The 16,236-nt window shown below is 39.1% G+C and overlaps 2 protein-coding genes across 17 annotated transcripts in view; one reads left to right on the top strand and one right to left on the bottom strand.

Annotated features, from left to right (window-relative positions):
- Positions 1–3,752: 3,752 nt before the first annotated feature.
- emc4 (ER membrane protein complex subunit 4) lies at positions 3,753–9,385 on the top strand. 3 transcript variants are annotated; one of them, XM_012958023.3, is made up of 7 exons: positions 3,753–4,002; positions 4,106–4,220; positions 5,135–5,223; positions 6,304–6,415; positions 7,740–7,893; positions 8,933–9,093; positions 9,260–9,385. In XM_012958023.3, the coding sequence occupies exons 3-7, from the start codon at positions 5,144–5,146 to the stop codon at positions 9,293–9,295; spliced, it is 543 nt and encodes a 180-aa protein (XP_012813477.1). In that variant the 5' UTR covers positions 3,753–4,002; positions 4,106–4,220; positions 5,135–5,143; the 3' UTR covers positions 9,296–9,385.
- Positions 9,386–9,430: 45 nt separating this feature from the next.
- Positions 9,431–16,236, bottom strand: part of slc12a6 (solute carrier family 12 member 6) — a 32,685-nt gene continuing 25,879 nt past the window's right edge. For 11 of the 14 annotated variants that reach the window (XM_012965504.3, XM_012965500.3, XM_012965517.3 and 8 more), the window contains 8 exons: positions 15,975–16,143; positions 15,683–15,878; positions 15,278–15,447; positions 14,963–15,094; positions 14,774–14,881; positions 14,333–14,517; positions 11,148–11,281; positions 10,363–10,754 (listed from right to left, as the gene is read on the bottom strand). In XM_012965504.3, the coding sequence (XP_012820958.1) occupies positions 10,663–10,754; positions 11,148–11,281; positions 14,333–14,517; positions 14,774–14,881; positions 14,963–15,094; positions 15,278–15,447; positions 15,683–15,878; positions 15,975–16,143 (1,186 nt within the window). In that variant the 3' untranslated portion in view covers positions 10,363–10,662. Of the gene's footprint in view, positions 10,755–11,147; positions 11,282–14,332; positions 14,518–14,773; positions 14,882–14,962; positions 15,095–15,277; positions 15,448–15,682; positions 15,879–15,974; positions 16,144–16,236 lie in introns of all 14 variants that reach the window. The other 3 variants (NM_001079108.1, XM_031901789.1, XM_012965521.2) reach the window with 2 other exon arrangements.

The raw sequence follows: 16,236 nt of genomic DNA, 5'->3' as shown, positions 1-16,236 counted from the left end.
ACAAGCAATAAAGAATTGAGCACGTAAAGTACTTATCATCTCTGAAGTATTCAGTAAACATGCAGCAAATGAAAACATTTAGGGCCTTCTTGCCAATCAGATCAGTGCTAACCTGTAATTCTGTTATAAGCTGCATGTTCAATGAATAAAGAAGAGGTACTTGATACCTGGTAAGTATTATTTTATTTCTGTGTTAACAGACTTGTTTATGTAAAAGGATTTGACTTACAGTGGTAGTTTTTTTCTTAGGGCAGTGGCACACAAGGCACTTTCTTAGTTTTTTCTTGCTGCGTTTTTACGTGTTAAAAATACAGCAACTACAACCATTCCCAATTTGTATTTTTTTTTTTTTTTTGCATTTCCTATTGTTAGCAATATTATTTGGAAAAAATGGTGGATAACCTCACAAAAATAATCTTGGGGCAGATTTTTCAAAATGTGAGATTAGAGCTCACTACAGAAAACTCACCCACTTTCTATTTATTCCTATGGGATTTTTAGGGCTCTGGTACACGGGGAGATTAGTCGCCCGCGGCAAAACTCCCTGCTCGCGGGCGACTAATCTCTCCGAGTTGCCTTCCCCCTGCCATCCCACCGGCGAACATGTAAGTCGCCGGCGGGATGGCAGACGCGGCGGCGCGATTTCGCGCAAATCGCCGAAAAAGACTCGCGAGGCTTTTTCGGCGATTTCCCGAAATCGCCCCGCCGCGTCTGCCATCCCGCCGGCAACTTACATGTTCGCCGGTGGGATGGCAGGGGGAAGGCAACTCGGGGAGATTAGTCGCCCGCGAGCAGGGAGTTTTGCCGCGGGCGACTAATCTCCCCGTGTACCAGAGCCCTTAGAAGCGTAGTTATCAAATGGTGATCTCTAACTTTCACCCACTGATAAATATATTTTTATAAACCCCATAGGAAAGAATTGAATGTGGGAGAATTAAACAGTTAGTTGCCAATATTATAATAAGTGATGAGAAAATCAAAAATAAAAAGGAGAAAAACAGAAAAAATTAGAATTCTTTACAACCACAATTGAATGTTATGACTAGAATGCAAAACTTTCAGAATGATTTTCTCTCTTGCTGGTTTTATCACAGTCTCTCCGCTGTGTATGAACCAAGTCCAACTTCCCAAATTTAACTAGTGCCAAATGCTAGAGAAAAAACTTTCTATAGTGTAGTATTGTATATATGTAGTACCCCGTGCAGTATAAACTTTATAGATCGTAAAAGGATTAGTCTCATATAAAGAAGGATCCATGTGCTATGGATTAACAGACCACTTTCTTGTGGTTATAACCTTCACCACAAATATCACAAATCTTGATTTATATATTTTATGTAAGCTTATCCTGACTAAAAGCAAGCAATGGGTATATTGTGCAAACTATTGTGATGAATCCTTTTTACAATACAAGGTGCATATGCAGCCGTTGTTTAATATCATGTTGTGTGACAACTCTCAGCAAGTACATCTGCACTCCTCGTTGTTCAAATAACACAGAGCTAAATGCCAAAGCACCCAGGTAGAGAGGGTGCCCAGTGCACATACATAAGGGGTGATACGGTTGTTATTCATTTTTTCAAGATGTGGATTGGTGGAATTTTTTAAATTGATTTTAGTAAAATGTGGGGTGGCAACATTCACAAAACAGCACATTAACTCTAGTTACTGAGAGCAAAACATAAACTCTAACTGCTCTTTAAAGGTCATTTCTGCAGCTGATAGAACATATATCATAAGTGCTTTGAGAGTAACTGATACTTTTTATCTCTCTGGGTCAGAGATGTGTATTATTATTATTATTTTTTTATTATTATTTAATAATACATTTCTTGTCACAATTAGGGGCACATTCATGAAAACAAGAGTTCGAATCCCGAATGGGATAAATTCGGATTGCATACAATAATTTCTTAAGATCACAAATATCACGAATATGCTTACGAAAAAATCGTATTAGTCATGTTAATATCGTATTGGCGATCAGAAAGTCGCAAAATTTTCGTATCCGAATGATCGTAAAATGCAGGAAAACCTTTCCGACTTTGATCCTTCTGTGCATGATTTTGGAAGCCTCCCATAGGAATCAATGGCACTCTGCAGCTCCAACCTGGCCCAAGGAAAGTCTCCCATAGGGCTCAATGGCACTCTGCAGCTCCAACCTGGCCCAAGGAAAGTCTCCCATAGGGCTCAATGGCACTCTGCAGCTCCAACCTGGCCCAAGGAAAGTCACAATAACGAAGCTTGAATGTACTCGGCGCAACAATACGATTTTGTTGCACAAATTTTGTAGCAAATTACGAAAAAATAGCGAAAAATACGCCAAACGAATGCTCCGAGTGTTGGTGGATTAGTAAATCCCCCCCCCTAGTGTTGGCATGTGTACCTGAAAAATGCATGGCTGCACATAGGCAAGTGATGTGGCTGGTACTTTACAGGTCGAGGCATAATTCACACTTTAACAGTGGTAGATTTGTTTTCTCCTTCATTCTTGGAGTGATGAATTGCTGGGGGGACAAAATATTATGTCTCCCCATGTGCCAGTATCCTAAAAGAAGAATGTGGGGTTGGAGCAGGATGTGGCAATAAATATTGCACTTAGGAAGTGGCTGCAGCTGATGTGTATTATGTAGGAATGCTAGGCAAGGGTGGCCATAATCTGGCCAATATAAGATACCAACTAGGTTCTTTAGGCTGAGTTGACAGTTTAGTGGGGGGCATATTGACCTGTTGATTAGGTCCTGATGGGTCTACATTGACCTGCATTATAATTTGATTATATGCTTATATGTAGGGTGCCACCTTTGTTGGGTTATAAACCCGAGCAGAGGGGGCATGTGGTACCGTCATCACTTTGATGAAGTGATCATACCAGGGGCACAGTTATTGGATCCACTGATTTCAGAGGGTTTCTACTCATTTTTATTAATGATGAAAACGAGGCAGAAGGTTTCGACCCAGGCTGCCCCTTGAAATACTAGGTTTTGGCCAAACTGGGAAAAGCTCTTATGGGATAAGGCAGTGCTGTCCAACTGGCGGCCTGCGGGCCGCATGCGGCCCACGACCCCCCTCTGTGTGGCCCCCCACCTGTCTGGCTGCTTTGATGGCTTACTCTTGTGGAAGCTTTATATGGTATCAGTACTGTGATTAACTGGCCCCCTGCATGGTTCACACCTCAGATTCAGGCTCCCCCCTGTACTGTTCACACCTTTCAATCTCTGCATTGTTCACCCCCTGCAGAGTTCACATCTCAGGCTCAGGCTGTAATCAACCCCATTGTTCCCCTGTTCACACCTCAGTAGGAGCAGTAGAAACCCACAAATAATCCCTGCTCACTACAAAAAGAACATATACTGTGGTGGTACTGCAATTGTTCCATACACAAAGGCAGGGTAGGGCAAGCAGAGTATGGCACACACAGGCAGGGTAGGGCAGGCAGAGTATGGCACACACAGGCAGGGTAGGGCAAGCAGAGTATGGCACACACAGGCAGCATAGGGCAGGCAGAGTATGGCACACACAGGCAGGGTATGGCAGGCAGAGTATGGCACGCACAGGCAGTGTAGGGCAGGCAGAGTATGGCACACACAGGCCAAGTATTGCACAAACCAGCCAAGAATGGCACACACAGTCAAAGTATGGCACACACAGGCAGAGTATGGCAGGTTTTTGCTGTACTACAACCATTAATATGGGTATGGTCATGTGATAACACGGGTGTGGTTTCAAGTGGGTGCGGTTTCAGAAAAGGGAGTAGCTTTCATTTTCGGCCCTCCACCACGTAGGTCGGAAAAATTCCGGCCCTCGGTACCACAGAAGTTGGACAGCACTGGGATAAGGCATTGTTAGCAAACAGTATATGTAATCTCTTTATTGCCTGGTTATAATGAATTACTTTACTTAGTACTTTAAATATTTGGGTAGAGACTCTGGTGGTGGCGGGTACTGCAAGTAAGCACCAAGAAAATAAAGTAGAAGCTGCAAGCAGAGAAAATATAAATTGTGCGTATGGACGCCAGTAGCAACACGTGTAACTAGCACCGTACAATTGTACCAGCCTCTGCCCCCTTTCTTCTCAGTCACAAGTTCTACCTCCCTTCCCTAGGTCGGTACGTACAGCGTCACTGAGGTTACGTAAGCGTGAATGTGACGTTAGGTTCTCGCGAGATTAGACTTTGGAAGTCTGATTAGCTCTGGGACTGGAGTCGAGGAAGTGAACGGTAATGGTGTTGCGGGACAATTAAATAGCTATCCGGGACTGTTGGGCGGTATGTAGTAGTGCCCTACAAATGCATTCTTGAAGATACCGGTTGAATATATATATATATTTATTACTCACACGGCATTGTGCATAAACATCACTGTTGTGCAAATTTTCTTTTTTTTTTAAAAAAGAACTGCATTGCTTCATATTAAGCGTTGGGGATATAATTTCTGTCTTTTAGAGACATGTGTTGGTATCACTTTAAAGGGGAACTATGCCTTGTTTATAAGTTGAGCTTACATTCCACGGTTTCTTTCATTATAAACAAAGAGTATTTTTGGGGGCGGAGTGGAGAGGGAGATGTGTAATTCGTATTACATGGGACTGGCCCATCCAACAGTGTCTTTAGTGGTCATAGAGTATTTGTCTCATATAAGCAAATCCATTTTAATTAAATTGTGTCCTGTGTTACATTGTTAAGTTGCAGCGCTACATACAGTGCTAAAATATGTTAGGGCTGTTCTTTTCAAGGGAGACATTTATGAATGCAAATAGTCCCAGGGTTCTAGATACGTTCTAACAATAATATACCTCTGTTACCATAATTGTATGGTATAACTCTCCAGTGCATTTCTGCCCCAGCTTTTGTGAGGCTTCCTTTGGTGTTTAATTGTCTTTATATATTAAACCTGTCAGTACAGATACAAATGACTGACTATTACAGAGAAAAAGTAAATCTGTCAAAACTAAAGTATTGCTCGTTAAGTAGACACAAAGAGAAATGGCACTTCTCTATTTCCGTATACTGATGCTAAATCTGTGTTACACTGGAATGATCTGTTGCAAAAATATATTTGACATGAGAAAAAAGTGAAAAAATAATTTTAAAGCAGGGCTTGTCATTTGTGACCTTTCTCTTGTTTTCCCTAGGGTGCAGCAATGGCAACCCCCTCAAACCTAGTAGCTAACCGTGGCAGGCGCTTCAAGTGGGCCATTGAATTTGGAAGTGGTGGAAGCAGGTAAATTGAACAGGTTTTTATAAAGGTTTTCTAATTTATACTCGGCTAATTTAATTAGTGAATTCAGCCTTTTACCCTTTCTGTGCATTTCGATGTTCTGTTTCTGTTGCTGTTTGTACATTATTGGGGATTATTTGAGCATTTCTTCATTCAATTGTTATGCATTCAGTTTCAGTGAACTAGAAACATGAAACATAAAAACAATCATTGGCATTTGCTAGAGTTGGCTATTCAGTCACATACAATTAAATTATTCATACATATTATTGGGCCTCATGTTTAAGCAATCATTTTATTCAACTTTAACCACAAAAGAAGTATTGTAAAATGCTGACATCAGGCTAAACCTTATATGGTTGTCCAAATTATTAATGGATGGTCATATTTCATGGCCTATTGTCCATCTTTTGATTTCAGTTTATTGGGAAAAGTATTGGTTGTATAGGCTGATCCCCTTGCACCGTTGGCTGGTAATTAGGGGTTGCAGTCTCTAAGACACACATTATAAAAGACATAACATCACTAAATTGCTGCATCTGAATCTTTAGTATTCTTACAAAACACAACTAAACCCTTACATTTATATGACTTTTGGGCCCTGACTAACTGATATATTTTTTTGAGATGTAAACAAATCTTTTTGTGAAGCTACAGATATAGTGCATCTTTAGCTAATACTGTAGTTTGGCCTGCTTCCTGCTGGACAACTCTGCTAAAATACAAAAAAAATGCAAAATGGCTTGTGGAAGAACAGCAAGGCTCTTTCAAATACACTGGTAATAGTACTAGAGTGTCCAATGTGTAGAAACATATAAAACAATGTGTTTTTTTCATATAGGTTGTATTGTGACATTACTAGAAACGGTACAACATACCTCCTTTTATCACGCATGCTCTGAGGCTTTTAATTTTCTTAGTAAGCAAACATCATCTATGCATGACATTTAAGCTTGAAGGTGCTATATGGTATTAATGAACAAAATAATGAAGGCCGAACATTGCTAGGTATGAGGAGTACCTCAACAGTATTGTTAATTCAAATGCCTGGGTCTCACAAAATCATCTTTTCTGTTTGTCTAGGGGTCGTGGTGAAAGAGGGGGATTGCAAGACAGCATGTATCCTGTAGGCTATTCAGACAAACAGGTTCCAGACACTAGTGTGCAAGAGTCTGACCACATCCTGGTGGAAAAGGTAAAAATGAAACTACCTTTACTATAGATAGGTTGGTTAAAGTTGGAAAGTGACAGTGCTCCTTAAACATTAACTTGTCACTTGGCAAATTATATCACTGCCAAGACTCTGCCTCTATATAATACTCACTGAGGCTTATATAATGTATATAGTATCATTTTGTGAGTCTAAGGTCTTATTATTAGAGGTACATTGAACAGTACATTTGGTTGTTTTGTGCTGTCAGCCATGTAGGGTATTATTGATATTCTTTCAGCACAAATTGATACTCTTACCAGGACAAATTGATAACATACAGTGTATAAAGACTGATTTTTTTTTTTGGCATAATAAAACAGTTGCAGAAAACAGTCTGGAGTAATTTCTAAATTGCAGAGTACCCAATGTTCCCAACAGACAATGACTGAGGGAACAGATGTTTGGAAGGGCCAGCGTTTCATCCACGTAAAAAAAAAGCTTGACAGGTTTTTGTTGCTCGACAACAAGCCAAGGTGATCAGATACATGAACCACATGTAAATTTGTGAACTTAGGTGTGGTTTAAGTAACTGATTGCTTGAGTCAGGCTCCATAGTGTATTGCATATAATTGGTAATAACTTTTGTAATAATTTTGCTGTTTAGGCATTCTTCAAAATAGTGTATGCAGAATCTGAATAGCAGTAAATAGAAGTTTTAATGTGCAAGCAGATATGTTTTGCGTGCTTACCCCTTTTTACATGGTTCAGACAACTGTAGAAGGAGCAGCTATTTAGAAAAACTGTTTTATAACTCAGAGATGATAAAACATGGTTTCTTTTTTGCAAGCACCTTAACTCTTGCCTGGAACACATACTAATGTTCTGGCACTAAGAGCTGCACTATAGCCACTGCTTAGAATGACCCCCCTCTCCTTATAAATACTAGGAACCCCAAGAAGGCAAGTGATTACAACCCTTGAGACATTAAAGCACTAGTTTGAGGAAGAATCCTTATTCTTGATGTGCCCTAAGACCTTTACAATTTTAAAATAATAATTTATGGCTTTATTGACCAGAACTACAGTTATTACAGTCTAGTAATGCTTTCTGGGGTGTATGTTACTTCTAGGGTTACAATACTATTTTTTTTATTGAATTGTTTGCTTCTCTAGTACATTACACCAATGTGGGATGTTCTGTTGGCAAAATCTTTTTTTATATAGTCTGTTTCTAAAATATCTAGAAACGTCACACCTTCCTAGTTCTTTATTGCAAGTTTAGGTACATTGCAACCAGTTAGAAAAAGAGAGAACATTAAATGTATCTAAATAACAGAGTATATGTATACATCTGTTTTCTTTTACAGCGATGCTGGGACATTGCTTTGGGGCCACTTAAACAGATTCCCATGAACCTGTTTATCATGTACATGGCAGGAAATACAATCTCCATTTTTCCTATCATGATGGTTTGTATGATGGCATGGAGGCCAATCCAGGCACTACTTGCAACACCAGCCAGTAAGTTATCATTCTTCCACTTTTAGGGGTTTTTTTGCCTATTTTGCTTATCCCTATAGTAACTGCATTTATACAGTAGTGGGCAGGCCAGAGTACTGACCTTCGACTTTGTAAAGGCTTGCAAAATAGTTAGAGGGGTAGTTCACATATAAGTTAACTTTTAATATGTTATTTAATGGCCAATTCTAATCAACTTTTCAGTTGGTCTGTATTTTTTTATCTTTTATAGTTTATTTGTCCCTTCTTTTGCCTCTTTCCAGCTTTCAAATGGGGGTCAGTGACCCCCACAGGCAAAAAACTATTTCTTGTGAAGCCACAATTTTATTGTTATTGTTACTTTTTAGTACTTATCTTTTTATTCAGCCCCTCTACTATTTATATATCAGTCACTCTCTCAAACCACTCCCTGGTTTCTAAGGTAAATTGGACCTTAGCAACCAGATAGCTGCTGAAATTCCAAACTGGAGAGCTGTAGAATAAAAATTAAAATAATTGCAAATTGTCTCAGAATAGCTCTCTCTACATTTTAAGTGTTAACTCACTTAACTGAGTAAAGGTGGCCATACACGTTAAGATCCGCTCGCTTGGCAAGGGCCAAACAATCGAATTAGAACGCCGGTAATAGGCGCAGTCGGTTCGGGGACCGCATCAAGAAGCCGATGCAGTCCCCGTTCTGAATCAATTTTTTAACCTGCCCGATCGATATCTGGCCAGATGTCGGTCGGGCAGGCCCGTCGTTTGTGCCCCTACACGGGAAGATAAGCTACCGAATTGGTCTAAGGGACCGATATCGGCAGCTAGAATTGGCCCGTGTATGGTCACCTTAACTCCAAGGGCAGGTTCTGGGCTGCCGGGGCCCACCGGTATTTTACGATGGGGATGTTTCATCTGTAGTGATCAATGGAAGAATAAATCAAATGAGGATTTGGCAGAGGGTACAGCTGCACTGTAAATGTACCTGTAGATTCATTATTCCTAGACATGTATCACTCTGTATGTTTTATTATTTATTGGTTGTTTGTGTCGTCTTCTTATTTAGCTTTTAAGCTTTTGGAAAGTTCTGGTCAACGTTTCCTCCAGGGTTTGGTGTATCTGATTGGGAACCTCTTAGGTTTGGCATTAGCTGTCTACAAGTGTCAATCAATGGGCCTTTTGCCAACACATGCATCTGATTGGTTAGCCTTTATTGAACCACCAGAGGTGAGTTTTGATGAGAGAAAAGCTTGTAAATTCTCAGTCATTCTACTAAGTGACAATCTTCCTACTGTCGTGTAATTATTTAAACATTACATTATTGTTTTGCCCATTCTGGGTATAATGCATCTTTTTAGTGCAGATAAAGATAAAAACAATGTTTGTTTTGCAGAGAATGGAGTATACAGGAGGAGGACTCCTACTGTGATGGAGTGAAACGTACAACAAGTTGAAACAAAATAACCCTACTGCTGTAAATCCCACTGTTGTCTATTAATAAATTATTATACCTCCCAAAGCTGCCATTTCTTGTTGGACATTCATATAACATAACTGACACATCTGAATTCTTAAAAAACTTTATTCGTTTTTATTTTGAACCCATCCTCCACAAGAAACAGGGTACACAGACATGAACATGAAAGATTTTATTGCCAGCCATAGAACAGGCTAGACAGAAGGCAGCTGCTCTATAGTGCAGCTATTGCTAGTTTCAATACTTTTGGTACCTACTCTATCCAGCAATACAACAAAGAAATCGAGACAGCAGTCATAGAGTGAACAAACACATAGCATGATGCACTGCACAATAAATTAAAACCTGCTCATTTAGCATGTTGCATAAAAAAACATGTAGTGCAAATTTAAATAAAACTAGTGGGTTTTCCCATCCCTTCTGAATATGAAACTGCAATGAATAAAGTTAAGTTACTGCTACTCATGCTAAGTCCATGAGTCCACATCTTTCAAAGTACAATTCTCTGGGCCAAACAAAGATTTTGGTGTAGTAGTCTCGACCAGTAATGCTGTCTGAGGAATTTCCTTATACACAGTTCTAATCATGACAGCATACATTTAAAAAAAAAAAAAAAAGGCTAAGCTTTTACAGGAATGTCATTAGAACACCCAAGGTTTTTGTGGCCGATGTGGTAGATCATTTTTGGTGTTCACTGGGTTATAAAGAGATCTGATAAAGCTGAGTTGTCCAGTCACAATATGCACAAACGCGTGAATTCCCTTAAGCTAGTATTTAGAATCACTTAACTTGCTTAGCATGTACTAGCTCTTTGATCCCATTTGGAACATCTGGATCACGAAAAATGAACTGAGCTATATGCGTACAGTAACTTTGCATATTACTAATGAAGAAGGTGCTAATCTGTTTGTACAAAGATATGTCTTAAATAATCTGGATATCTTCAGCTGAGTAGTACATTAAGCATTACAAATTGAAAAGGCAGGAGCACTGCTGCATAGAGATGAATATTGTCACTGGGTGAGAGCTAGAAGTCTTTTTCCGTATTTTCCAGCCAGAGGTGTTTGGGATAGATTCTTTGGACAGCAAATGCATTCATGGCACTCCCCTTTGGCATTAAACGGTATTTTGGTGACTCCCTTATGAAAACTACAATTTACGGGAAAAGATCTTTAATGCCAACACTTCTGAGAATTTTCACCTTGTTCCATTCAAGGGAGTGGAATAATTTGGCATTAACAAAAGTTCCATCTTTCCACTCTCTCTCAGGTTGGTTCCTGGTTTCCACAATGCCAACCTAAGAAATGCACTGTGCACACCTATGAGTAAATGGTGATCACCTCTGTTCCACCTCCTCTCACTAACAGCACGTGTTCCAAGCCCTCAGTAAGCACCTCTAGAAACTCCATATCTGCAGGAAGGTGTTAAGGACATATAGTTTAATACATAATAAAACAATGACAGCATTAACCATTAAAAATCTCAACTATTCTGCTTAGAACTGAGTGATTCTTTGGGAGACTAAGGAGTATATTTATCATGCTGTGTAAGTGGAGTGAAACCAATGATGTTGCTCATAGCAGCCAATCAGATGCTTTGCTTTGGTTTTCTAACTGTTGAAATCTAATTGCTGATTGGTTGCCCTGGGCAACATCACCGGTAATGCTTCACTCCACTTTTTACACAGCATGGTAAATATACCCCCTAATTGTAGAGTTTGGAATTTCTGTTCATTTCCAGTTCTTGTACTCATAATGCTTATGACTACATTTTTTAAATTAATGTCACCATTTATAAAGGATACAATTCTCATCACCCTGAGGGTTACGAGGGGGTCCTGGCATGTTGAGCAAAACCAATTTGGCATCATGGGATTTATTAACAATGACTTCATTAAGTTTCACAGCTGTGTGCATACGCCGAACATTCGACTGGTCCCTAGAAAGCAGAAAATACAAGCTTTATTAGATTTAAAAAGAAAAAGCATAAGTTTTGTGAAGAGAACATATGTCGAGCAACATATCTGGTAAAGCAGATGTTTGATCAAATGCTACCCTTTAAAATGGTGAGTGTACCCCACTTGCATGAGCTTAATGAATAGGACTTGTGCTAAATGTACTTTTTGCCTGTTTTTTTTTTTAGGCAATATGTTTTTGTAATTTATGGCACTAATCAAGAAAATGGAAAAAAATGTCACTTTAGCACTTCCTGGTTCTGCCAAACAGAAGAGTAGCTGATAAAAATAATTAACAGTCTACTGAGAATACCTCTGATAATGAGCTTGTCAAAGGCTGAAGAGTAAAGGGGAGGGGATTTATTCAAAGGGAGAAAAGAAGCTCTGAACAAATTATACTGCTCATAATTATCCTGCTTATCAGTAAGTTCAGTTAAAAAAGAAATTGGGAGAATATGAATGTACCTTAGAATAGGTAAAATGCATTTATTGTGCTCATTTTTAGCAAAGGTGTTTTAGGTGTGTTTTGTCCCTTAAAATGTCTTGCAACTTCATTAAGCTTGCCTATATCACAATGCGTATAAAAAATGAAGACCTCGCACTACAGTTCAAACTCCAGGGTGCACAGTATGTATGTATTGGGATAAAGTTAATAGTGTTAATGACACAAAAAGAAACTGGCACACCTGCTTGAAATAAAATGTAACCTTTATTTCTCTTAAATAAAAAATAACGTGTCTTTAACACTATTAACTTTATGCCTATATCACAAATGATTTCCCAGGGTCACCTATTAGTCTGCACCTATACATATATATTAAAGTATTCACTACCTTGAAAGTCTTTTTTTTTTGTCATAGAACATGGAATTATAGCCAATTTAATTTTGACTTTCTGACAATGACATGTCAAAGCGAAATCAGATCACTGCAAAGTGATTTCAATGAATTTTAAAAAAATTACCGATTGCTTCATGTACACCCCTTTAATATGGCACACCTAGATTATTACTGGTGCAGCAATATATTTTGCAAGGTTAAATAATTAGTTAAATGGCGATCACCTGTGTTTAGTTAAGGGGTTTCACATGATTGTAGTATTAACATATGTGTATCTGGAAAGCCCATAAAGATAAAACAATCATCCAAGTAACTTTAAAAGGTGACTGAAAAAAGCACAAGTCAGGGGGATTGATACAAGAAAATCTCCAGTGCACTAAATAGACAAAAGGAGGCCATTCACCCAAAGTGAGTGACTGTGCAAGAGAAGGCTAGTAAGAGAGGCTTATGACAACTGTGAAAGAGTCACAAGCTTCAGTGGCTGAGATTGAGACTAGGAATATAACAGCAGTTCTTGAGCCTGATGACGAATTTGATTTATAGGACCATGGAACTATAGTCCAGTTGACTTGACAGTCCCCCTATGTGTATCAACTGTGATTCCATGCTCTATGACAATAAACCATACTTACGAATACTTTTGACAGGCACTGTAAAACCTGTTCTAATATTTAATGTAGATTCGACTGTATCTGGAAAAGTAACACTTTTGCTCAGAAAATGTAGTTTGTAAATTCTAGCAAGACAAAGCAGGTTTTTGAAGGATGTTGCAAATTGAAATTCAGTAACAGATTTAAAATCACAAACTGCAGATTTTGGTGTACAATCACTTTACATTCTACTTAGTATATGGTGTGCAGGACTCATCTACAGCCTGACATTCGCCAAGCATAAGTCTTGTTTAAAAACAAGTGCAGTAAGGCACACTCTGGCACTGAAAAGTGGAAAAGTCTTTGGAAGGACATTAGGAAGTATTATAAGAAATAGTCTTTAGTAACATGGGAGCATTTACAGTCTAATCTTCTTAAGAGAGTTAGGGGATATGCAGACCAGATGGGCTTGTAGGTTTTTATCTGCCGCCATATACTAAGTTACTAATTAGGCAATGGCTGAAAGAGGATTAGAATAAAGCAGGGTGGGGGTCAGTGAAGGAAAAACTGAAAAGAAGGTGGAGAATTTAGTTGACAGTTAATTCTTCAATACTGCGGAATATGCTGGCCCTTTAAAATGGTTATTAAAGGCTATCTCCACCCAAAACCTACAATTGAAAACAGAAGCAGAAGTGAAGAGTATATAACCATAGACAAGTACAGACTTTTGAAACAATTTAGCAGAAGCCAGCTAATTAACAGACCTGAATGTCTGCTAAAGAGTTTTAAGAGAACAGAAAGGAGTGATTCCAATGCTGCTTCAAATTACAAAACCAGTGTTTGAAAAATCGAATTTGCCCACACGTTCCCAAGAGGAAATCTCGCTGAACTTTGCAGGCAATCAGGAATGATACCACATGTTCCACTCCTCAATGGGAGGATCCATCTGTCATAATGTAAAGGGTGAGTAATATACAAATATGAAAAAATCTTAATGAATATCTAACTATTATGTCCCCTAATAGTGGACATTGTTAAATACTACTACAGAAATAATCAGTGACCGCTGTTTGCCAAAGGCCAGACCTTTTTCTTGTTCAGACTCTTTCAAGGAAAAGTAAAGGTAGGGGAAACATTGATAAATCCCTGTGTGCCAGTACCCACATAAAATTGTGACTTTGTCTTTAGAGATTTTAATTGGTTAACAAGATGTTATACTGATGCAAATAAATCATTTGTATTTTTTGAAATTGAAGGCATATGGCTCAAGGAACATTTTCTGGCATTTTGACACAGTAGCTTTAGAAATTTGTACCAGGGCAAAATGGATAGCATAGCTGGGACAGAAGCAGATAATTTCTTTAAAGATCTGTCAGAAAAATGGCAGAAAACGGCATCATAGTAAGTTTTTAAAAGGGCACCTTATGGAAGTGACTGACAAGTAATCCTGCTCAATGACAGATTGCTGCATGTAACTGTACAGCAGTGGCCCAGATATATATTATATATGAGTATGTGGACTAGATGAAACACTCTGCCCTTCTTGGGTGAGGCAAGTCTCCTCCCACACAGTTCCATTAGCAATGACACAATCATTAGGTCTTACGGTCGTATGTTGAGAAGGTCCTGAAAGCTGGGCATTGGTTTGCTTTGGGCAACACGAACTGCATGGTGCTTATCCTTGGTCCAAGTCATGTGCACTCTATCTGGGACAGCCTCTGTATCTTCATCATCATCAGAGCCCACACTGGTTAAACGCAGCATTGAATTCCTGTCCTTCACCAACTGAGCCTAAAAGTAACAAATTACATACTTAACTTAGACCTCCTATATTTTCATCAAAAGGCTGTCCTTTATTCCCATCAATTCACTGCATTTCTTTGTACTACTAAACCATCAGCTAGAAAGTAGCAGTGATTTTAATATACTGCATTAAAATACCAGTTTGGAAGTTTGTTGATAACAGTCCTTTTGTAATTCGTTTGGTTCTTTATTTCGTCAACCCATCTGTTTTGCTAAATATTGCCTTTGAAAGATATTTACTCACCTCCTTTTCCCGATCTGTTTTTGAAAGGCGCATCTGTCTCAGCATTTGTGACCTCTGCTCCATCATGAGTGTGCGTTCATATGTGTATGCAGATATATCGCTGTCATGCTGCACAGAACACAAGGTTATATGAGATTCTCACAATATATTTTGTCTCTATCATATCTTATCTCACAATGCCGTTCTCACCATCTCCACCACTTCAACATCAGCAGCGATACGTAAATGATAAAGGAAGGTAGCCAAGTCCTTTTTCATCTGAATACTATTGTCTTCCATCTGAGCCACAGTGAAAATACGCATCTTACATTTCCGCCACACCTGGGCAGGAAAGATGAAAGTATTGCTGAGTTAGAAATATATTACAAAGAGGTGAAGAGTAGGAAGATAACGCAATGAAAAAGAAACTGGAGCCCAAAATGGAGAGGAAACGCTGGGATAGAACAGAATGTTATCAAGAAGAGTATATAATAGGGAATTCAGCACTGAAGTTTAGTATTTTACCTTGTGTTGTTTAAGGAGGAAGGGCAGAAGCATGAGCATGCCCCCATCATGTACTATCCACCAAACATCAATGTGCCCTTCTGCTAATATTTCACGGGAGCCAGGGAACAGGGATACATTCTTTGCTACCAGAAGTGCTTGGCGGGCAGCTGTGGTTACACGAATGGTAGCTACAAAAAGAAAGGAGTGAGGGTCAATAGTATATGTGGAAAGCAGTGATGAGAAACATTTTGGTGAAGCTAAATGGGACAGTTTCACCCATCACTAGTTGAAAGTTAAAGGCAGAATCTGAATATGAAACACATATTCTTATCAGAAAAACACATTTACCCCATAAAACGGTACAAACAGGAAATGACAGTGGACAAAACTCAGACTACACAAGTCACAGAAAACAGCACTTACTGATGAAGGATTTCCAAGCCCGTGAGTCATCACTCTGTCTCCAGCTACTTGGCCAGCTCATGATCACAGTGTTGTGTCTCATTCCCCCAAGACCACAGGACTGTATAAGGTGGGAAAGACCCTCTTTCAGCTTCTGAGCCACAACCACTTGGCAAAAACCTTTTACTTTTTCTTGCTCCATTAAGTGTTTCAGTGCCTATGGGTGGAAAGGAATGTGTAAGATGCTCTTAAATAGGCAGAGGCTCAGACTGTATGCAGATAAATGGTATGATGTTTTGTGTAGAATGCATACCTGCTCCGCTGCCTGGGCCTCTGCATGATTCTCTAGGTAGTCTCCCAGAAGTACTGAACCCACAATGGTCAGACCTTTACCAGCCTTTAGCTGGGAGGCGAAGGAAAGAAGGCGAGGCTGAGAGACATGGAGATCTGAATCCAATTTCACCAAAACAAGTAGCTGAGGTCTTGTGAAAGAAAGAGTAAGATGACAGTTTTAAAAACCAGAACTGTACATACAGGGATTAATAACTTGAACAATGAAATAAAAAGCTGAATGC

Source organism: Xenopus tropicalis, chromosome 1 (assembly GCF_000004195.4).
Source record: "Xenopus tropicalis strain Nigerian chromosome 1, UCB_Xtro_10.0, whole genome shotgun sequence".
Taxonomy (NCBI): Eukaryota; Metazoa; Chordata; class Amphibia; order Anura; family Pipidae; genus Xenopus; species Xenopus tropicalis.
The sequence above is the reverse complement of the archived record's forward strand: the minus strand, read 5'-3'. Positions and strand labels throughout refer to the sequence as shown.